This window comes from Panthera onca, chromosome A1 (assembly GCF_046562875.1).
Source record: "Panthera onca isolate mPanOnc1 chromosome A1, mPanOnc1 haplotype 2, whole genome shotgun sequence".
Classification (NCBI taxonomy): Eukaryota; Metazoa; Chordata; class Mammalia; order Carnivora; family Felidae; genus Panthera; species Panthera onca.
In genome coordinates, this window is record NC_138339.1 from 144,809,149 (window position 1) to 144,833,719 (window position 24,571).

The 24,571-nt window shown below is 38.2% G+C and overlaps 1 protein-coding gene across 5 annotated transcripts in view; it reads right to left on the reverse strand.

The window, feature by feature from the left end:
- AP3S1 (adaptor related protein complex 3 subunit sigma 1) overlaps nt 1-24,571 on the reverse strand; it is a 73,024-nt gene that overhangs the window by 32,939 nt on the left and 15,514 nt on the right. For all 5 annotated transcript variants that reach the window (XM_060636334.2, XM_060636333.2, XM_060636338.2 and 2 more), the window contains exons 2-3: nt 15,063-15,154; nt 13,050-13,161 (exon numbers count right to left, since the gene is read on the reverse strand). In XM_060636334.2, the coding sequence (XP_060492317.1) occupies nt 13,050-13,161; nt 15,063-15,154 (204 nt within the window). The remainder of the gene's footprint in view (nt 1-13,049; nt 13,162-15,062; nt 15,155-24,571) is intronic.

Sequence of the window (24,571 nt, forward strand, 5' to 3'; positions counted from 1 at the left end):
TACTTTTATTATCGGCCACTTACAGCAAGAAAGGTTCTAGATTAGCAAAAAGTCAACTAACTACTAACCCGGGTAAGTAGAAGAAAGTCTCACTGCAGAACCCAAATTCTTATTCACTAGGCATACTGCCTCCAACAACAGGAAATAGTACTTGATTTTAATGTAGTAAGTAGTTACTTAGAAAATTTGGAAAATACAGAATAGTATAAAGCAAAAACTAACTTTCAATACTTCTACCACCCACATGAACACAGAATTGTGCAAAGCGGACTTCTTGTACCATAGGAAACTTAATTATATTGGAGCCCTTCCATTAAAATGACTTAATATGATTTGTATGTTGGATTTAGAAGTCTAAGGAAGAACCAGGGTTTTCAACCAAATATTAATTTTGGTTTTTTTAATGTTTATTTTTAAGAGAGAGAGAGAGAGAGCGTATACGCACACAAGCAGGGGAGGGGCAGAGACAGAGGGACAGAGGATTCTAAGCAGACTCCATGCTGACAGCAGAAAGCCTGAGGCAGGGCTCAAATTCACAAACTGTGAGCCAACCTCACAAACTCATAGACCTGAGCCAAAGTTGGACAATCAACCAACTGAGCCACCCAGGTGCCCAAAATACTAATTTTGAAAATGAAAATAGCCTCTGAATCATTTCCTTCTGTGCACAAAAGCAACTCGTGAGATTATTAAAATTATATTTAAACTTACAAGCAAAAGCTGATCTAAAAATCATATCTGATCTTGAAAAATATTCTCCCACATATAATTAAAAAATGTTCTTCCATGTATATGGTACAATTGATATGACTTAGAACAAAATAAAATAAATGCAAACCTAGAAAGATTTTCCTTATATAATTTTAACTAGTCAATACAGAGGGCATACTGGAAAATCACCATTTGGCAAACGCCACAACACTAATTCTTCAGGCAAGAATCATTGATACAAACTGAAATTAATGACCAAAAAGATGATTAGATAAAGGATATTTACATCATCTCAAAATTATTCCCCATAAGATACTTTCAAGCACAAAGAGATAACAGAAGTTTACAGTAGACGAACCTGGCAGGCACGGTCTTAACCAAGGGGTCGGAATAAATATTATAGTGAGACAAAATGAGATCTTGTCCCTCTTGATACGATGCACTGCAAAGGATGTTAACAGCACTTCTGTGGTATACTCAAACTGAGGAATATTCTATAAAATAATGGGCTTGTACTCTTCAAAGGCTCCAGATATGAAAGACATGGAATGCATGAAAGACAAAGATGAACTATTACAGAGTCAGGGAGACTCAGGAGACGTGAAAACTAAATGCAGTACGTGACTTGAATTAAACTCTGAATGAGAAAAATGACAATAACGGGACAACTGGCAAGTTTTGAATGAGGTCTGCAGATTAGATAATAGTATTATATCAATGTTGATTTCCCGATTTTAGTCATTATACTGTGGTTATAGAAGATGTTAAATTTAGGGAATCTGGGTGAAGGTATGATATGCAAGAATTCTTTGTATTGTACTTGTCACTCTTTTGTAAGCATGAAATAATTTCAACATATGTTTTTGAAAACTTTAAAGAAGAAGAAAATTTGAAAACCCAAGCTTAATGAGTCTCCTCCTGTATTACCAATTCCTCCCTGAAAACCAACCATCCTACCCTGGCAAATTAGGAATTCACCTTAAGTCAAAGAAAAACACCAAGATAAGTTGAGTTTTTCTCTCTCTCTCTCAAACCTACTTTAAATTTTTTTTTTAACATTTATTTATTTTTGAGACAGACACAGCATGAACGGGGGAGGGGCAGAGAGAGAGGGAGACACAGAATCCGAAACAGGCTCCAGGCTCTGAGCCGTCAGCCCAGAGCCTGACGCGGGGCTCGAACTCACGGAGCGCGAGATCGTGACCTGAGCTGAAGCCGGACGCTCAACCGACTGAGCCACCCAGGTGCCCCTCAAACCTACTTTAAAAGGAGAAAAAAATAAATCTTATTTTTTTCTAGTTCCAAAATTCTGACTTTAAGTACCTGAGTTCCAAAATACTTTCTTTACAGGTGTGCCTGAGTGGCTCAGTTGGCTGAGCGTCCGACGTCAGCTCAGGTCATGATCTCACGGTGAGTTTGAGCCCCACTTCGGGCTCGCGGCTGTCAGCAGGGAGCCCACATCAGATCTTCTGTCGCCCTCTCTCTCTCTCTGCCCCTCCCCCACTCACACTTTCTCTCTCAAAAATAAACATTGAAAAACTTTTTTTAAATACTTTCTTCACCACTAGAAATTACATAATAACATATTTACCATGTTCTAGGCCCTATGCCAACTATACACGTTAGCTCTCATTCTTACAACAATGTTGTTAAGGTAGGTATGCCTATCAGCACCTACAGACGAGAGAATTGGGAATGGATAAGTGGATACAGTTAAGTAATTTGCTCAAAGTTATATAACTGTTAGATGGCAAGAGGCAGTATTCAAATCCATGCCATTTGACTCCAAACACCAACCTGACTCTATGATGCCTCCCTAGAGGGTGGCTGAAAAGTTAACAGGTAAATTAGAAAAGAATCTTCAAATTCAATACCAAGATTTATCACGAAGCAGCAGTGTAAATAAGTGAAAAGTGAATATATTTCCAATTTTGGGAAATAGACTTCTCAGTAAAAATAAGATAGAAAACGAATTGTTTATAGAAACATTTTTTGGTTTCTTACATGTATATGAGAAATGAATCTTACTGAAAACAGAAACTTTTAATACTCAGGTTAAGGTATGGTGTAGCAAGTGTAAATTTTCCTGAAATGATCCCAAGTAATCACTCTGGATTGCTGGCAAAATAAGCCAACTGGGCCAGGGCTCCCTCTTTCGTCAGAAGAGGAACTGCACCAGAACTCATCCTCCCATGGACCAGCGGTTTATCTCCCGGCACCCGCCGCCCAGGGGAGCTGCAACTTCCCAAAGTCCCTAAGTGCTGGTCAGCTGATCTTCCTAGATAATTCTTAAAAATAACCTAGAGAGCCCAAATTTGATGCAGTATGCTACTTAACAAGGTGCTTTCAAGCACAGCCTTATAATAAAAGAGAACAATGACACGGGGTGGTAGGCAGTGAGGCTTCCACTGGCATACCATTCTATGTCCAGCAGCACCCACCTAGCACAATTTCCTATGTGATAAAGGGAAGATCACGGGATCTTTCTTCACTTAAGTATTCTTTTTTTTTTTTTTTTTTTTTTTTTTTTTTATTTATTTTTATTTTTTTTTTTATTTTTTAATATATGAAATTTACTGTCAAATTGGTTTCCATACAACACCCAGTGCTCATCCCAAAAGGTGCCCTCCTCAGATACCACCTCACGCCAGTCAGAGTTCACTTAAGTATTCTTGACTTACAAGTTCCTCCAATTAGGTCAATTTCTTAGTGGCTAACTCTATCACCATATAAAATTCATTCTAAGCACACAACATAGAGGATAAAAAGATTAACAAATTCTCATAAAAATAAGATAAAATAGAACTTCCTTATCCAATTCAATTTGCATACTAATGGAATAATACTTTGTATGCCTTCCTTATAAATATACGCTTTAATGGTAAAGTTAGCTAAAAACCACTGTCTACTACACGTCAGTCATTTAGCCATAAGCTTCATGTATCTTTTTTGATGCTTATACCTACTCTATAGGTTGGCATTATTATTATCACTCCATTTTGTAGATGAGGTCAATGAAGGTCAAAGAGGTTAAGTAACTTGCACAAAGTTACACAGCCAGTACAGGGGCAGAGGCTGAATGATGTTAACCATAACTAGCTTGCTTTAATTCACTGATCTTTCTAACAACCTCATGAAGTTTATAGGCAGCAAATTAAAATAGGCACCCTTGGGGCACCTGGGTGAGCATCTGATGACTCTTGATTTCAGCTCAGGTCATGATCCCAGCGTTGTGGGATCAAGCCCTACATCTGGCTCCATGCTGAGTGTGGAGTCTGCTTAAGACTTTCTCTCTTTCTCTTTCTCTCTCCCTCTCTCTCTCTCTCTCTCTCTCTCTCTCCCCCTCCTCCAACTTGTGTGCACACACACTTTCTCCCTCTCTAAAATATAAATGGATGAAGGAAGGAAGGAAGGAAGGAATAAATAAGTAAATTAAATAGGCATGCTTTATACAGGTGAAAAAATTCAAGGTCTATTAAAATCAAACGACAAGCTCAATCAGCATCAGCAGCCATAAGTAAAATAATTTCACAAAAGTCGGTCTAACATTCAGTACCACAGCAACAACAAATGCTACACATGGAGCTCTGGTTTATATACATATTATAACACCATGTATGATCAAACATCTTTTTTAACCTAAAGAAAAGTTCAGCTGTTAGTGTAATAGGGAAGGACAGGATAAAATAGGCAGAGAGGGAAAGGTTAGGACCTGAGGTCCCTGGGTGGGGAAAAACACATATTTTGTAACAGTACTACGAGTGTCTAACCACAGCAAACCCCCTTGGGTGTAAGGTTCCTCTTAAGAATGTAACAGAGCCCACCTACTCCCCGCCTCAGGTTCCCCTCAGGAATTTGACAATCAAGGTACCTAACTAAAAAAAGTAAACCATGAAACTTATGTTATACGAGGGACAGTACGACCAGTCTGACCCCTCACACAATGGAGTCGAGCCAATCAGGAATGGACAACCCAGCACCTAGAGCTATCAAGCCAATAAGGGTAGAACCTGAGAAGGAACTAGGGGGAAGGGACGAAGGGGGGCTGATCAGAACCTTATCAAACAAGGACCCTGGCCTTATGTTCTGGGTATTCATTTTCTAATGCCCCCCTCTCTGTAAAGAGAGCTCTCCTAATACTCTTCTTTTCTTGCACTCTAATAACTTTTGCCTGCTCCTCAATTTTTGTCCACCTCTTTCATCCTGCAAAGTGGCAAGACAACGAATCCCGAGTATTGAGGTAGAAAATCCTGCAACATTAATACTCAATTTTGTCCTGACTACAACCAAACAAGACCTGATGCTGAGGTAATTGCTACATGCGGTACAGAAAACTGTAATAGAATTTGGAATTATCTAGTGAACTTTTATGCCTCCATTTATTATCAGCTTGGCATAATAAATTAATTGAGGACAATATGACTGCTTATAAATAACTCAACCAACCACTGTCAATATTTAATGAACCTCTCATTCTCACTCTGTAAATATTTTAACGCTTCCAATGAAGACATGCTACAACAGAAAGACTAAAAAAAGCCAGGTATCAAGTCTGAAATTTGCTTATATGGCAGTCAATATCACACTCGAATAGTATGTATCACAAACAAAAAGGATCACCATTTCCCCAACTTACTTACAAAGAATTAAAAAAAGAGACAAAAGAAAACAGAGGCTGATGGTACTCAATTTGGTGATACAGTGGCCTAAATTCCACAGGGAGTTTAGTGATGATGCCTTCTCTCAGATTTCACAAAAGATAAAAAGTCAAATCTGGGACAGCATATGCATACCTCAGAAACACAAAACCTCTGCATAAAAATACATGCTCCCAATGATCATTTAAATGGTATCATTTTCAACATTGAAAAAAAAGCAAAATCTAGCATGTTTCTGAATTATATGATGACGTTTGGGACATCTGGGGGGCTCAGTCAGTTAAGCTTCTGATTTCGGCTCAGGTCATGGTCTCACAGTTCATGAGTTCGAGCCCCACATTGGGCTGTCTGCTATCAGCACAGAGCCTGCTTGGGATCCTCTGTCCCCCATCCCTCTCTGCCCCTCCCCTGCTTGGGCTCTCTCTCTCAAAATAAATCAATAAACTTATTTAAAATAGATAGATAGGGGCGCCTGGGTGGCTCAGTTGGTTAAGCGTCTGACTTCGGCTCAGGTCATGATCTCACAGTCTGTGAGTTCGAGCCCCGCGTCAGGCTCTGTGCTGACAGCTCAGAGCCTGGAGCCTGCTTCTGATTCTGAGTCTCCCTCTCTCTCTCTGACCCTCCCCCATTCATGCTCTGTCTCTCTCTGTCTCAAAAATAAATAAACATTAAAAAAATTTAAAAAAATAATAAAATAAAATAAAATAGATAGATAGATAGATAGATAGATAGATAGATAGATGTTTTGTTTTCCTGATCAATTCTTTAAAGAATATACAAGACCAAGAAGTTTTGATCTAAACTCTCTTGATTTATAATTTTCCATTTCTACTTTTAACATTACACTTGACTTTCTTGAAGCTAGAGAGAGGATGGACGAAGCAAGAAAATCAGCTCTAACTAAGCTTCTGATTAGCTGTTTCATGAAACAGAAGAAGCTATAAGCTATTCCCTTCCAACTTTGTTCATTCAACCAACATTTTTAAAGTGACTGCCTCATGCATGCTCAGCACTCCCTCTGAAGTATTTAACGATCCCTGGTAATCACAGGGGAAAGACAGCAACCACAGAACCTCCAACATGTTGGTGGTAAGCGGTAAATTTAACTGTCCCTGTAAGGGAAGTTACAGAACTTTTTTTTATGACATGACAGATCAACATTTGATAACTCAATTGGACTCTCTTAGAATAACAGCTCTAAGCTACATTAGTAATAGTTAAGTGACACAATACTCCTGAAATCTTCTTTTCTGTGTCTTACCTAGTATCAAGAGAAATTATCAACATTTGAACAGTAATGGCTAAAATATCTTACAAAACACAGACCCAGTTTCCACTTTCCAGAAAGGTGTGATAGAATTTATTTCAGATTTGATGCAGGATATTTGTTCTTTGACAACTCCCCATATAATTCTCTTCTGAGATATAACCACTAAACTATCGTAACCATTAAGATCAGTCACAGAAACAAAGAAATAATGATGATGGCTTAAATCCCAGGACACAAATATAAAATACTTCTGATTGGTCTCTAGGAAAATTCATATTTGTTTTAGTCTTTCTTAACTGCAATCTTTCTCTTACAGAGTAAATTTGAAACAGATTGCTTTTCTCCTTTTTTTCCTCTTGTAACATTAGTAGCTAGCTCAAGGAAATAAAAAAGTGTTTTGGAATGTACTGTGTATGTCTACCACTCCCTTCAGTTGTGGACAAGTGAGACAGAAATAGAAAACACAGTTTCATGTTAACAAATCATTTTCTAAAAAACACAAAGTTTCTATGAAATAATAGTGTAATGAATTAACTACTACCTATATGGGATAAACCAAGAAATGTGTTAATGAACAAAGTTAAAAGGCAATGCAATACTGGGTTCTGATTAACCCTTAACTGTTACCTAATTCATACATAAGTAAGTTTGCTTCTTTTTTCTTTACTAGAAAAGCCTTTGGGAAAACAAAACACAATAAAACTTAGCAGCGTTTCTCACGGAGGCCCCAGGAGGAAATTAAGTAGCTGTCTAAGGGCTCGTGAGGCACATTCACCTCAAACTCAAAATTTCTTTGAAGTTTCCTCTTACAGCTTTAAATACTATAAAAATTTCTATTCTACCTCATATTACAAACATATATATCTTAAAGGCATCATTTCTTCACCACCAATTAAAAAATGAAAGAGCAGGGGCTACTGGGTGGCTCAGTCAGTTGACCGTCGGACTTCAGCTCAGGTCATGATCTCACAGTTCGTGGGTTCGAGCCCCACATAGGGCTCTGTGCTGACAGCCGAGTTGGCTTTGGATTCTGTGTCTCCCCCTCTTTCTGTCCCACCCCTGCTTGTGCTCTCTCTCAAAAACAAATTTTTAAAAAATGGGGAAAAAAGAAAAAAGAGCAAGAATGTCTGCTATGATCACTTTGTGGCTTCATGGAACTCAGACACCCACCTCTTTCTCAAAACCTAGTTTGAAAATTATGGATCAAGAGTAATTTGGCATATGAAATGCTCCATTTATCACTTGTCCTTTTTTTTTCTTCCATTATTAACAATATTTGATACCAAAAGCCTTAATCTGGCCACTTTTACTGTTCTTAAGCTTTGGAACTCAGAATTACTGCCAAAGTTTTCTGCTTTGGTTAATTTCTCATTACCCTATCATATTAACTAGATCTCTAAGCATGCCCCCTTTGTGCCGACTGCAAAACCATGAAACTTATTTGGCACAAAAAAACTTCTTTTTACATGCAGCTTTCTCCAATTGACTACCATGTGCCTACACCACGCCCCTATGTTTTTGCCCTGTCTGGGGCCAAGAAAGAGAAAGAAAATGTATGTTCAGAGCACTCCTTCATGATAATCTTACTCCAGCACAATTATTTGTAGCAGTTACATTTGTTTATTGTGCCAGAGTTAGTTTTAACTATCACAAACAAAAGGTACAAAAAATCTCAAGTGTATACACAGCTTCATGACTTTCGCCAATGGAATCAGTGCTCAGATAAAAAAAAAAAATAAACAAAATAAAATATCACTAGCACGTAGCAACTAAATTTTATTTTTCTAGCAAACTCCTTGTGCCCCTCCCCTGCTCGTGCTCTGTCCCAAAATAAGTAAGCAAACATTTTTTAAAAATTAAAAAAGAAAAAAAAAAAAGAACAAACACAAAGGTTCTGAGGTGGAGGCACGGCTGGTGTTATTTGAGAAACAGCAAGCTGGCCACAGGGGCTGGAGCAAAAGGGAGAAAGAGAGAAGATGAAGTAAGAGAAGCAGAAGGGTACGGGGAGAGGAGTCAGAGCCTGTGGGGCCTCATGGGTCAATCGTAAGGAATCTGGATTTTACTCGGAGCTAGAAGGAAAGCCACCGGAGAATTCAGAATGTAAGAGGTGACCTATTTCAACAATATCGCCAGCTGTTTTGCTAAGAAAAGATGAAACAGAAAAGACAGTGGAAGCAGGAAGAACATCAGGAACCTATGTTAACAGTCTAGGCAAGAGCCAACGGAGGCCTGGACCGGCGTGGTGGCCGTGCAGATAGTGTGTGGTCACATTCTGTGTCTCCTACGGGACTTGCCGAAGAAGAGGTCAGAGAGACCAGGCGACTGAAATGAAGCACCTCTAGGGGCAGGTGAAAAGCAGGCGAGTGCAGTGGCCCAGAAGCCAGGTTGGCAAGTAAAGAATCTTAATCAAATAAAGGAGGACTGATGAGAACCTCTGGATTTAGCAACAACAGAGCTGAAAACCTGAATGGAGTATGTTTAAAAAGAGTGAAGAAGAGAAGAAAAATCTGAAACCGTGTGTGCTGACACCTTGTTTAAGGCATTCTGACAGAAAGGGAGGGAAAGACAGGGGGCAGTGGCTGAAGGGGGAAGTAGGGGTAGGACTTCTTTCAAGATGGGAGAACGTACTAGAGCTGGTGGGAATGACTGGGGAGAGAGAGGGAAAAGGATTCAGGAGAGAGAGGGAGAAGTGCTAGAGCCATGGGGAGGAGACTGCTTCGTAAGTGGGTGAGCTGGTCTTAGGCAGGAGCATGGGGAGTTCCTCCCTCACAGGAGAGAAAGCAGAGTGCATGGACCCAGATGTGGAGTCTATGGAAGTTCTCTTCTGATGGCTTCAGTTCTCTCAGTGAAGGAGGAAGCAAGACGCCAGAAGTGCCAGAGCTTTGACAAAGGAGAACCTACCAGTTGACCAGGAGTCTGGGAGATGGAGGGATCAGGGAAATATGATTACTGGGTAGCATTAAGGACTCACCGAGGTTGGAGATCATAAATTTAAATTTATAAATTTAAACTTAAAATTTAAAGTGAGACCTGTAGCTTCACAGAGCTAGAACAAACAATCCTAAAATTTGTATGGAACCAGAAAAGACCCCGAATAGCCAAAGCAATCTTGAAAAAGAAAAACAAAGCTGGAAGCATCACAATCCCGGACTTCAAGCTGTCTTACAAAACTGTAATCATCAAGACAGTATGGTACTGGCACAACAACAGACACTCAGATCAGTGGAACAGAATAGAGAACCCAGAAATGGACCCACAAACATATGGCCAACTAATCTTTGACAAAGCAGGAAAAAATATCCAATGGAATCAAGACAGTCACTTCAGCAAGTGATGCTGGGAAAACTGGACAGCGACATGCAGAAGAATGAACCCGGACCACTTTCTTACACCATACACGAAAATAAACTCAAAATGTAAGACATTTTGTAAGACAAAATGTAAGACAATTTCATGTAAGACATAAAAAATGCTCATCACTCATCATCAAGGAAACAGAAATCAAAACCACAATGAGATACCACCTCACATCTGTCAGAATGGCTACCATTAACAACTCAGGCAACAACAGATGTTGATGAGGATGTGGACAAAGAGGAACCCTTTTGCACTACTGGTGGGAATGCAAACTGGTGCAAGCTACTCTGGAAAACAGTATGGAGGTTCCGCAAAAAATTAAAATTAGAACTACCCTACAATCCAGCAATTGCACTACTAGGTATTTATCCAAGGGATACAGGTATGCTGTTTCAAAGGGGCACATGCACCCCAATGTTTATAGCAGCACTATCAACAATAGCCAAAGTATGGAAAGAGCCCAAATGTCCATCGATGGATGAATGGATAAAGAAGATGTGGTACACAGATACAATGGAGTATTACTCGGTGATCAAAAAGAATGAAATCTTGCCATTTGCAACTACGTGGATGGAACTGGAGGGTATTAGGCTAAGTGAAATTAGTCAGTCAGAGAAAGACAAGTATCATATGACTTCGCTCATGAGGACTTTAAGACACAGAACAGATGAACGTAAGGGAAGGGAAACAAAAATAATATAAAAACAGGGAGGGGGTACAACACATAAGAGACTAATAAATATCGAGAACAAACTGAGTGTTGCTGGAGGGGATGTGGGAGAGGGAGGGTGGGCTAAATGGGTAAGAGGCACTAAGGAATCTACTCCTGAAATCATTGTCACACCATATGCTAACTAACTTGGATGTAAATTAAAAAAATGAAATGAAATGAAAATAAGAGCAGCTGTGGGGTCTAGCCCCCACTCCAGCACTGACTTCTGCTTTCAGTGGGGATACAGGTGAGGAGCCACCATTCTTTTTAAAAAAAAATTTTTTTTAATGTTTATTTATTTTTGAGAGAGAGAGAGACACAGAGTGCAAGCAGGGGAAGGGGGGGGAGGGAGAGAGAGACAGAGAGAGAGAGAGAGAGAGAGAGGGAGGGAGAAGAGAGAGGGAGAGACAGAATCCGAAGCAGGCTCCAGGCTCCAAGCTGTCAGCACAGAGCCCAAAGCAGGGCTGGAATTCATGAACTGTGAGATCATGCCCTAGCCGGAGACAGACACTTAACTGACGGAGACACCCAGGTGCCCCAGGGATCCACCATTCTGAACTTTATTGTACTAGGCACCTGATGGGTACTTTCAGTGGGGAATAAACCACTTTTTACTCTTTTAGATCTTTCTTCTCATATATATACCTCTGTATTTCTAAAAAATATACCCATATTCTGTTCTTTCTCGAAAAAAAAAAGTGAGACCTGTGGAATGGCTATGTTTGTTTTTTTTCTACAAGTACATTCAGACATCTGGATACAAAGGAGCTAAGTGTATACCAGACTATGATTTATCACGACTGACTATGGAATTGAAGCGGGGTAAGGAATATAAGACATCAGGAAGATGGACAGTAAAAAAAAAAAAAAAAAAAAAGCTAAGATTCAAAAGACTGAAGGTCCCAACAGGCTCAAGGAATTATTGCATTAATAGAAACTGCGATATGGAGAAAGGTGGTAGACAGAGGGGAAACTGAAATGGAGATTATGGAGAATGGCAGTTTGGATAAAAACAAGGTCTAGAAATGAACACCAGGTGCAGCAGAAGGCAAAAGTTCAATGAAAGGGAATACTTAGTCTGAAGACACCAGGGTACTGGGAGAATTAACCACATGAATACTGAATACTGAAATCACCAAGAATTAGAACACAAGTAGTACCAGTGACTGCCAGTGAGCTAAGAGTAAAATTTTTAGGAGACCCCATGGGTCTGCCATTTCTGCATATAATATAAGCAGAGGTACAGACTGCTATTTTTGCGGACTATCTTTTTAAGCAAGCCTGTATAAGAAAACAGCCCCAGAAAATAGAGAGTATTTCTCTCCAAAGCAACAGATAGGTTTATCTATACCCATGGAAGATATTCTTTTCCTCCAGGACATGGGCCGACATGATTAGTGTCCAGTATAAAAGATTCCAGTTCCTCTTCTATAACTCAATCCACTGTTTGTACAGGTATCATCTGGCCCTCTTAACGTCACCCTTTGGCAACTTTGGAGATTGGCGTGGGGATCCAGTGCAAGCAAATGCTGTTACTATGTCTACTGTTTGTGCTGTTCGGAATAAGTCCTTTGTTTCTAATCCAGAAGTCTCCTGTCCTCTGCTGGCATCCACGACACTGTGGTAGTGAACTTGTTAGCTTGCAAGTAGGATAGAATCTCAGACCTTCGAAAGTTTTTGATAAAATCCCCAACAAATAGGAGGTGGGGATGAGAGGTTACTCAAACAGGATGGGCAGAGAAGGTGGTATAGTTTACAAACAAGAAACAAAGTTTGGAGGCATTTTAAACAAGAGAATGGTCTGGAAAAAGCAACAAGAAGCAAAGAAAACACTAGCAGGCTCAGCAGTATGAAGAGAAGAGAGCAGGACTGTTATTACTTGAGATGGTTACAGGTAGTGTCAGCAGGGAAGCCAGATGTAATTTATTACAGCAAAAAAGTGAAGGCAACATTAACAAAGAGGTTGAAGATACAGAGGAATGTGCTTATGACTGACCTTGAGTTCCAGGGACATTAAGAAAGATTTTCAGGAGGCAGGGAGGGGTGGGTTTGGGGATCAGATCTGGATACACATGGTAAGAGATCCGGAATCGTGGGCTTCTTGCATGACTTACGTTAACAGGAAAAAAGGGCATGATTAAATTAATTGTGATTAGTCTTAATCTGATTAAATTTACCCATGTGTTTTAGCACCCTTAGTCCCCATTTCACTCATCTAATATCTACTATGCAACAATTTATTTCTTACCAAACATAACATCATTTTAGAAAATTTAGAGCATACAAGTTTTAAAATATATAAATGCCAAAAATGGTATTAAGACAATAAGTGTTAACTTACTTGAATTAGATCTAAAATGCCAAGTTCACTTTCTGAAGAATCCACACAGAAGACAAAGTATAATGTTGCATAATGTCTATAAATCAGTTTGTTGTCAGATCCTCCAATTAACCTAAATGACAAAACAAAACCAAAAAATGGAATGGTATAGGGATAAAATGAAACACATTTTCATTAGCTCAAGCAAACTGACAATGTGTTTAAAACCCTTTATAAAATGTCTGGGCATAGCATTTAAAGGCATAGCATTCAAGTGAACTTGGGAGATTAAGTAAATTATCGTGGCTGTTTTCTTCAGAGATAACAAGTAAAAGAAGCTGGTGCTTAATTTTAGTTCATTAATTCATTAAGCTATCTACTGAGTACCTACCATTTGCCAGGTACTGAGAGTGGGTAAGAAACAATAAACAAATAAGAAAAAATGATCAGAGTAGAAAACACTACAAAGAGATTCAAAATAGGGGGATTCCATATTGATGGATTTGCTACTTAAGATGGATTCTTAAGAGTGACATTAAGAGGCTGAGAGGGGCTGCTGGGTAGCTCAGCTGGTTAAGCTGAGTGATACACTGAGTGTCTCACTCTTGATTTTGGCTCGGGTCATGGTCTCACGCTTCCTGGGATCCAGCCCCATGCTGGGCTCTACAGTGACAGACGGAGCCTGCTTGGGATGCTCCCTCTCCCTCTCTCTCTGCCCCTCCCCTGCTCAAGCTCCCTCACTCTTTCGCCAAAAAAAAAAAAAAAAACAAAAACAAAAAAAACAAGTAAGTTTATAAATTGTAAATGTGTATTTGCAAAATTTAACTGGAGCATGATATACCCTTTTAAGAAATTCAAGTAAACTTTCTACATGATTAAAAAATAATTTATGATCAACAAAGAATGAATTTTTTATTATCCAAACTCTTTTTCATAACATAAATCATACACATTAAAATACAGAAAAGTGTGGGTTTCTCTGACTAATCTCTGATTATTCATAATGGGGCTCAGCTAGTTTAGTGTTTGAATTGTCAATGAGGAAATATTAAGAAATTGATTATATAAACACTAGAGGGAACATTTATAAAGCTATTTTGAGAACACACTGCTTTCATGGAATCTATTAATTTAAAAGTATTTATAATAGTTGGCAAGATAATTATAACTGATTTTTATTTATTCATTTTAAAAAACAGAAAACTGTATTAGCTGAATTCTATCTATATACATATGCCTATACATAGATACATATACATTCACACTGATATATATGCGAAAAGCAGACTTCAGGCTTGTTTACAATAATAAGATAAAGAATGTAATCTAAATTTCTATGAACAGGTCCATTTACCTAGGCTGTTCTAAATGTGCTTATATGCTTTTCAAAATATTAAGTGAAAACAAGTAACATGCAAACAAGCATACCTAGTGTGATCCCATAAGTAAAAGTTTTGAGGGTTTTTTTTTGTTTTTTAATGTTTCTTTATTTTTGAGAGAGAGAGACAGAGTGCGAGCAGGGGAGGGGCAGAGAGAGAGGGAGACACAGAATCTAAAGCAGGCTCCAGCCTCTGAGCTGTAAGCACAGAGCCCAAAGTGGGCTCGAATTCACGGACCACAAGATCATGACCTGAGCAGAAGCTGGATGCTTAACCAACTGAGCCACCCACGCATCCCATAAGATTTTACTTTTATATGTTAGTCATAAAAAACTTAATTTTCTAGAAGGATACACAAGAAATCGAGAAAGACTAAAGTCAGGAAAGGGAAACTTAGTTTATAATTTTACATGTCCCTGCAACGTGTGAATTGTTGCCATGACCTTTATATAAAATGACTCCACAAAAATTTTTAAAAAAACAACAAAGACTGCATATCTTCAAAAAATTCAAGTTAGATTTACAGCTAACATAGGTGGTAATCTCCTAATCCAATTCATAAAAAGTAGGAAATTTTTACCATTAACCAATTAAACAGCATATATTTTAATCATATAGCCAAAGATTAGAAATGTTCATGAAATGCTTTACTTACAATCCTCCTTCTAGGAAATTACAAACATTTTCATCTCTCTTAGATACCAAATGGAATGTCTCCCTGATGATTTGCTGTTGTGTATCTTCACTCTGAGAAAGAATAATTCATACATGTTAGGATTAAATTTCTAGGTTTAACAGCATTTTAAGAATTAAAAAAAAAGTAAAAGGCACTAATATCTCTCAGGGACATTAACCTAAGGAGCGGTCCTTGGAAAGCTAACATCACATCTCACAGAAACAAAATCCACCATTTTCTGATGAAAAACAAAAAGGAAAAAAAAAACCAAACCAACATTTTACAGTTTGGTACTATAATAAAACTAACATTTCTAAGTTTCAAAAACCAAGAAGAAAAATATTAGATGAATTAAAGACACTAGTAAAAGGGATACTAGGTATTAACCAGTCAAAGCCCATTGTTTTACAAATAAGTAAACTGAAACAGAGAGAGAAAATTATAAATAATTCATGTACCTGATCTATATTTTATTGGAAGAAAAACACAGTAGTTTAGAGTTTCCAATTGTTTAAATGCAAACTGAGATGAATTCATCCATATTAGTCATGTAAGCACAGCCTAAAACCAAGATTTGGCTCAAAAGATTTTAAATTCACCAAGCAATTCACATCCCAGTAAAAAAGAGCCAGCTCTCAAACACTGCAATAGAAAACGGGGGAAAATCACAAATAGGAACTTCACAGGAAAGGAAATACGATGGTCCATAAATATATGAAAAGAAGTTAAAATGTAACAAAGTGAAATACAAATTAAAGTACAAGGAAATAACTCCACATGCACCACAGTAGCCAAGCATAAAAGTCTGTCAGTACTAAATGTGGGACCAAAGAAACTCATCACACCAAGTGGGAGGGTAAATGGCATAATCACTTGAGAAAACAGTTTTATAGTCCAGCATTTCCACTCCTAGATACTATACTAAACCATATGAAATCATTGTTTTTGAAGATCAAAAACAAAGCAGTGTTGGCAATTACATATACACAATAAACTCTTAACCTGTATAGCAAAAGACATGTAGATGTTCATCAAAGCACTGTAATGACCAAAAAAAACCCTGAAATTACCCAAATGTCCACCAATTCCAGAATGGATAAATTATGGTACGTTCACACAATGGAATCCTGTAACAAGAACACTTCTTTTTTTATTAAAAAAAATTTTTTTTTAATGTTTATTTATTTTTGAGAGACAGAGAGAAAGGCAGAGTGCAAGTAGGCGAGGAGCAGAGAGAGAGGGAGACACAGAATCCGAAGCAGGCTCCAGGCTCCGAGCTGTCAGCACAGAGCCTGACGTGGGGCTCGGACCCAGGAACCATGAGATCATGACCTGAGCCGAAGTCGGCACTTAACCAACAAAGACCCCCAGGCGCCCCAAGAAGCAAAACGTAAGGAAATAAATTATACCCATCATATGAAGGATTGTCAAAAACTTAATGTGGAAAAGGGCCTTCCCTTTATCTGAGCTCGGGTTACCATAACAAAATACCACAGACTCAGTGGCTTTAACAGAAATTTTTTTTTCATTATTGTGGAAACTAGTGATTCAAGATCAAAGTGCCAGCATTAAAACAAACAAACAAAAAATGCTGGCATAGTTGATTTCTGGTGAGTGCTCTCTTCCTGGCTTGAAGACAGTTTCTTTTCATACGGGCCTCACATGATAGGGAAAGAAAACAGGAACGAGCTCTCTGGGGTCTCTTCTTATAAGCGCACTAGTATCACGAGGGCCCCACCTCATGACTTAATCTAGACCTAAGTATCTCCCAAAGCCCCAATACCAAATACCATCAAATTGGGGGTTAGGGCTTCAATATATGAATTTGGGAGGTGGGGGGACAGAATTCAGTCTATAGCAGGGGGAAGAAAGCAAATACCAGAATGACATGTAATCATTCCACTAATATAAATTCCAAAAAAATGCAAAACTAAATAATAATATTTTATTTAGTGACACACATATAGGTAATAAAAATAAAACTATAAAGAAAATCAAGTGAATGATTATCATGTTTCAAAGGATTGGTTTTATAAAGACTGTATTCTTTAACCACATTGCAATTGGATAATATAATCAATAACTAAAAGGATGTTTTGGGGCGCCTGGCTGGCTCAGTAAGAAGAGCATATGACTTTTTACAATTCTTTTTTAATACTTATTCATTTTTGAGAGACAGAGCATGAGCAGGGGAGGGGCAGAGAGGGAGAGGGAGACACAGAATCCGAAGCAGGTTCCAGGCTCTGAGCTGTCAGCACAGAGCCCGACGGGGGGCAGAAGAGCATGTGACTATTGATCTTGGGGTCGTGAGTTTGAGCCCCACATTGGGTGTAGAGATTGCTTAAATAAATTTTAAAAAAAATAATAATTAAAAGAATGGGGTTTTTTTGTTTTTTGTTTTAACGTTTATTTATTTTTGAGACAGAGAGAGACAGAGCATGAACAGGGGAGGGGCAGAGAGAGAGGGAGACACAGAATCCGAAACAGGCTCCAGGCTCCGAGCTGTCAGCACGGAGCCCGACATGGGGCTCGAACTCACGGACCGCGAGATCGTGACCTGAGCCGAAGTCGGACGCTCAACTGACCGAGTCACCCAGGCGCCCCAAAAGAATGTTTTTTAAAAATCACAAACAGGCGTTCAAATTGGAAAGAAGTAGAATTTCTATTCACACATGACATCTGTGATAGACTTATCATATGTCTACAAAACTCAAAAGAATCCATAAAAAACTATTAAAGTTAATAAACAAATCTACCAAAGTTCAAGATACAAAATTAACACTCAAAAAACAGCTGTATTTCTATACACTAGCAATATATAATCCAAAAGGGAGACCTAGTTACAGATGCTGCAGAAATTTAATAGATAATAAATTAGTATGATGAAGATCTTAAGCCAATAGATTTAAAAATCTAAGATGAAGTGGCAAAAAATGCCTTCAAAAAATTAGTAAAACACTCCAAAGGAGAAATAGAAAAACTTTATTAATCCTATTATCATAAAGAGAATAAACAGTAATTTAAAAGATCTCTACCAAAAATAAATCAAGCCCTGATGACTTTAACACCAAGTCTGACCAATGATTCAAGAGACAGATCATTCCAATTTAACACAACTCTCCAGAGCACAAAGAATTAACATCCTCAATTCATTTTTATGAGGTTAACATGACACAAAATGAGACAAGGAATGTATGAGAAATGAACACTGCAGGCCAATCTCACTGAAGACCAGAGATACAAAAATTAATATTTAAAAAAACTAACATAACATGACCCAAATAAACGTGTTTATCCTGGTGATGCAAGGTTGATTTATTAGAAAACATATTGATGTAATTTTCTATATTAACAGATTTAGGGAGAAAAAATAGGTCATTTCAATGGGTGAAGAAAAAGCATCTGATAAAATAACATCAACTCTTGAATTAAAAAGAAAACTCTTAGTAAATTAAAAAAAAAAAGAGAGAACTTCCTCTAATTAAGACTATCCTATCAAACACCTTTTGCAAACATAGTCATGAAGAAAATGTTTACAGAGTCTCTCTTTTAAGATCAGAAGCAAGATAACTAATAATGGTTTTCCTATTCAGCACCATACCAGCTGTCATCAGTATCAGAAAAACAAGAAAAATAAAAGATAAAAGAATTTGAAAGAAAGAAAGAAAACTGTCATTCAAAGGCCACAAGATTTTCCATGTAGAAAATCTAACACAGCTTACACAAAAGTGTTGAAACTAATAGATATAACAAGACATAGCCAGCACATAAAATTCTATTGCAATTCTAAATTTCTCCAACTATCAGTTGGAAAGTGTAATTAAAAAAGATACCACATACAATACCATCAAAAAAATATGCAGTGTGTAGGAATAAATGAAACAAAACATGCAAGACTACTATGGAGAAAATATAAAACTTCACTGAAAAAAATTAAAAAGGAGCCAAATAAATGGAGAAATGTACAGTGATTACAGAATGAATGATTCAACATTAAGAAGATGTTCTAGGGGCGCCTGGGTGGCGCAGTCGGTTAAGCGTCCGACTTCAGCCAGGTCACGATCTTGCGGTCCGTGAGTTCGAGCCCCGCGTCAGGCTCTGGGCTGATGGCTCGGAGCCTGGAGCCTGTTTCCGATTCTGTGTCTCCCTCTCTCTCTGCCCCTCCCCCGTTCATGCTCTGTCTCTCTCTGTCCCAAAAATAAATAAAAAACGTTGAAAAAAAAAATTTAAAAAAAAAAAAAAAAAAAAAAAAAAAAAAGAAGATGTTCTATATCTCCAAAATGCTCCAAAGGGTCAAGGTAATTCTAATGAAAATCCCGAGAGAGACAGAGACAGAGACAGAGACAGAGACAGAGACAGAGAGAGAGAGAGAGAGAGACTGAGGGAAACTTGAAAACCTGAATCTGATTCCAAAATATATATATTAGATCAGAAGACAAGAATGACAAGACACTCTCAAGTAGAATGTTAAGAGGACCTGCTGAGCAGGTAAGAATTATTATAAAACCACAATAATTTGTTAAGAGGACGTGCTGAGCCGGTAAGAATTATTATAAAGCCACAGTAATTAAGATAACATGATATTGGTACAGAAATAGGGAAAGTGACTAATGGAACTGAACCTTAAACACACCCACGCAAATATAAGGTAATTTAATTTAAAACGAAGTAGGCACTGTAGATCAACAGAGAAAGACATTTCCATGAATTGTGCCAGTCAGTTGTTGTTTTCATTGTTTTATTATAATGAACTTTGACCTCTTACATTACACTAAAAAAAAAAATCACTCCAGGTTGGTTAAAAATGAATGTCAATGCTCAAGCTACAAAGGCTTTGAAGACGTAATCAGAAAATACCTATATGACTTTGTAATAGTGCCGAACTTTTAAGTAAGACACAAATTAAGGCTAACCATAAGAAAAAGACCGGTCGGGGAAGGGAAGAGGAGGGGTAACAAGAAAGAAAAAAAAAAAAAAAAAAAAAGACTGACAAATTTGATATTTGATATCAAAAGCAAGCATGCCTAATGTTCAGAAGACACCAGAAAAAGAAAGGAGAGCTACAAACACAAAGAATATAGCCACAATACATAAAAACGGCAAAGGAATAATACCCAGTATATATAAAAAACACTTAGATGTCAATAAGAAAAACATCTCAACATAAAAATGACTTAGCAAAACAGAAGACTTAGGAAACCATCAAAAAAAGGAAACTAAAATGGTAAATAAACTATGAAAGATATTCAACTTCATACAGGGGAGAAAGGAAAAAAAAACTTATAGTTAAACCTATAATGACAACATTAAGTACTCATGCTATCAGGGAAGATATATAAATATGTCTAACAATATGAAGTGTGGGCAAGAATACGGAGCAACAAAGCACCAATACTGCTAAAAGAACTGTAAGCTGATACAACCACTTCTGGAAACAGACCAGCACTACCTTGTAAAGTTGAACATGAACAGACCCAACTCCTAGTTATACCCTAAGGAGTTTCAAAAAGACATCTATAAGAACACTTAGAGCAGCAGCACTGTTTGTAATAGCAAAAACAATTACAAAGTAAAATGTCCATCAGTGCAAAATGTAGAAATAAACTGTGTTTTAGTCTTGCACGGAATACTACACAGCAATGAAAATGAATGACCAAACACCAGGAATGATGTTAGAAATGTTGAATTAAAAAAAAAAAAATTCAAGTCACAGAAGAATATGAATACTATGATTCTGTTTTTTAAAAGCTCAAAAACACGTAAAACTAACCAGTGAACTGTTTGAGGGCAAAAACGTGGTAAAACAAAAATAGGAGAATGATTTTAAAAATTCAAGGTGGTGGTTATCTAAGTACAGGGGTAACAGGATAGAATGGGAGAGGTGCAGAAAGACTTCAAGGATACTGGTAATTTTTCTTGAAAGAGGATAGTGAACACACAGCAATTAGAGTAGCATTTCTTGTACCCTGTGGATATTTAATAGGCACATTTATGTTTCATCTATTCAATATTTCAGAAAAATATCGAAAAGAGTGAGGGAGGAAGAAAAACCAATGTAGAAGACTGCTACCCTCTTCCTTTATCATCTCCATCACTTCCTCCTACTCTTCATCTAGAGCTAAACGGTGTCCCTTGAATGACCTGACTTATTCATGTAGCTTCAACCTTGTTAATCTCCCCAATCTTTTTTTCTTGACAAACGTCTTTTTTTAATTTTTTTTTTTTTTAGAGATCTCCCTAATCTTTAATTCTCCTACATCCCCAGTGCTTAAAAGAAGCCTATCTTCTTTTCTGAGTTGGTGACAGACAGATGTTTCCAGCTTGCAAACAGACATCTCCATTTATATTCCATAAAGTGATATTAAAACTTGTGAAAGACTTTCACAACTAACATACATTGTTATATTAGTTTCAGATGGAGGACATAGTGATTCGACAGGTCTATGCACTGCTTAATGTTCAGCACGCTTAAGTGCAATCGCCATCTGTCACCATTCAACATCCTTACGATGTTATTGCCTATATTCCCTCAGCTGTATTTTTCATCTCATTTTTCTCATCATTTTTCACAATGCATTTATTTTACCTAGAAGTCTGTACCTCTTAACAAAACCCATTTTTATTCCTATATTTCTTTTTTTAATTAACTTATTTAAAATTTTTTTAATGTTTATTTATTTTGGAGAGAGAGAGAGACAGAGTGTGAGGCAGAGACAGAGGGAGACACAAAATCCAAAGCAGGCTCCAGGCTCTGAGCTATCAGCACAGAGCCCGACACGGGGCTCGAACTCATGAACCACAAGATCATGACCTGAGCCGAAGTCGCAGGCTTAACCAACTGAGCCACCCAGGCGCCCCTCCTATATTTCTAATTTCAGTTAATAGCATTACCATTCATTTAGTCTCTTAAGTCAAAAATCTTGATGATTCCTTTTCTTTCACCTCCCAAGTCTTTCAGTCACCAAATCCTGTTAATTCAACCACAGAAACAACAGTAAACCTGGATTCGAAGATATTGTCTCAACTCATATTCTTCTTACCCAGGATACTCTAAGAACCACCTAGGGGCACCTGGGTGGCTCAATTGGTCAAGTGTCCTACTCTTGGTTTTGGCTCACATCATGATTTTGCACTTCCTGAGATCCAGCCCCATGTCGGGCTCTGCGCTGATGATGTGGAGCCTGTTTGGGATTCTCTCTCTCCCTCTCTCTCAAAATAAAATTAAAAAACAAAAACAAAAAAAAACCTTAAACATTCACTCTGCCACCTGTCTCTCCACTCCAAACCACCCCACATATGCCACTAGAATTGCTTCCTAATAAACAGTATTTGTTCCATCCTTTTCTTAAAGTTGTCCAGTTTCCATCTGACCTAACATCCAAACTCCCTACCACGCCATACACAAAGCCTTCCAAAATCGAATCCAGATCTACTCTGAGCTTTCATCATCTATTTCTCCTCCCTACACAACCCACCTTCAACCACACTGAACTTCTCACCATTCACTCCTTTCCATTTTCCTACTCTCTCCCATTCTCTAACAACACCGTTTGAAGACTCAGATCAAATGTGAAGTCTTTTCTTACTTTCCCAAGAAAAATTAGTTCCTTATTCCCCAGTGCTTCCTTTGTACTGTTTCTATTCCTATGATATACTTTTTAATAAGTTTACCTATTTATTTTGAGAGAGAGAGAGAATGAGAATGAGAATCCCAAGCAGGTTCCACTCTGTCAGTGCAGAGCCCAACCCTGAGCTTGATCTCTCAAACCATGAGAACATGACCTGAGCCAAAATGACTTGAGCCAAAATCAGAGTCCGACGCTTAACTGACTGAGCCACCCAGATGACCCCTACAGCATACTTTTAATGGTGTGCTCAAATTTCCTTTGCAGCTGAGTTCTATTAGACTCTGACCCCTACAAATCTCTTTAAATCTGAAATGCTTAAGAGTGGCTGGCACAGAGTCACCAGTAAGAGTACACTGAATAAATGAATATCTAATGTAGAAGATGGGATCCACATCCATTTATATTATCAGATACATGGGTTACGTTACATACTCAAAAAAAGGTGGGAGGAATAAAGTAAATGCAGGATGGTATAGTAGTTAAAGGTATGAGCTCTGTTCTAATTAAGAGACTAAATGCACAAAAACATCTATTTTGTTGCCTTGCCAAATCTCAGCTCAAACAATATCAAAATCTTCCCCCCCCCCCCCCGACACCTTTTTTTAAAGGCATAAATCACAAGGATGAGGAAAATAGGAAAGGAAGGCAAGGGCAACAAAATTTAGCAAGGGGCTAAATGAGTGGTCAAGCATTAAGTAAACCTCAGAAAATTTAATCCCAAATTGGTTACAGAGAAACCCAAGAGCTAACCCAATATGTATCACAAAATTAGCCAAAGCCTCAAGAATTGGTGCTTTTAGGTACTTCTGAAAGGGAAGATGAAAAGAGGAGTGTAAAATAATGAGCTTAAGAAGTAGAAGGACCCTAAATTCCCTTTTTCATCCTGAAGAAAAGTCTGTAAACTTATTTCAAGGAGCAGATAAAGCAAAGGGTCTTTGGAGAACAAGTGGTACTATGGTAGGCAGAATAATGCATTGCTCACCAAAGATGACAACTTCCTAATCCCTGGAAACTATGAATATATCCCCTTACATGACAAAGAGGACTTTACAGGTTTGATTAAAGTACAGACCTTGAGTTGGGGAGAATACCCAGATTATCTCATTACCTAATCTAATCACATGGCTCCTTAAAATCAGAGAACCGTTTTCCTGGGCTGTGGTCAGAGGGAGATGTGACTAGAGAGTAGTCAAAGAGATGCTATTCAGTTGGCTATGATGATGGAGGAAGAGGGTCATGAGCTGAGGAATAGAGGCAGCCTCTGGGGGCTGGGAAAGGCAAAGAAATGGATTCTCCTCTAGTCTTCAGAAGAGGATGCAGTTTTGACGATACCCTGATTTTAGCCCAGTAAATCCCACGTCAGACTTATAGCTCACCGAACTGCGTGGTAAGAAGTTTGTATTGTTTTAAGCCACTAAGTTTGTGGTCATTTGTTAGGGCAGCAGTAAAAAGCAAATACAGGCATCATACTGAAAACAGGGAGTTGAGGAAAATGTACACATACCTGATGCTAGCCCTTTTTTCAATCAGGTCCCAGAATACCTGGGCCAGGCCTTCTTCACCCTGCAGGCAGGAGCCTGGCCCAAACTTCTCCAGAAACTCTACCTAAATCTAAAGAGAATGACACTGGAAGCTCTAACAATGGTGGAAACAGTTACCTGTTCACCAAAATATAGCTCCTTTACTTCCCAGACACACAAGTCAACAATGATTTTCATACTCTCTTGAATTAAGGTTGACCCACACAAACTGGTTCTGGCCAGTGAAATGTGGCTGCCAGTGGTTTGCCAGAGCTGCCACAAGTGAAACACAACTGTCCCGTCTCTTCCCAACTCTGCATTATGTGACACCATGTTGACA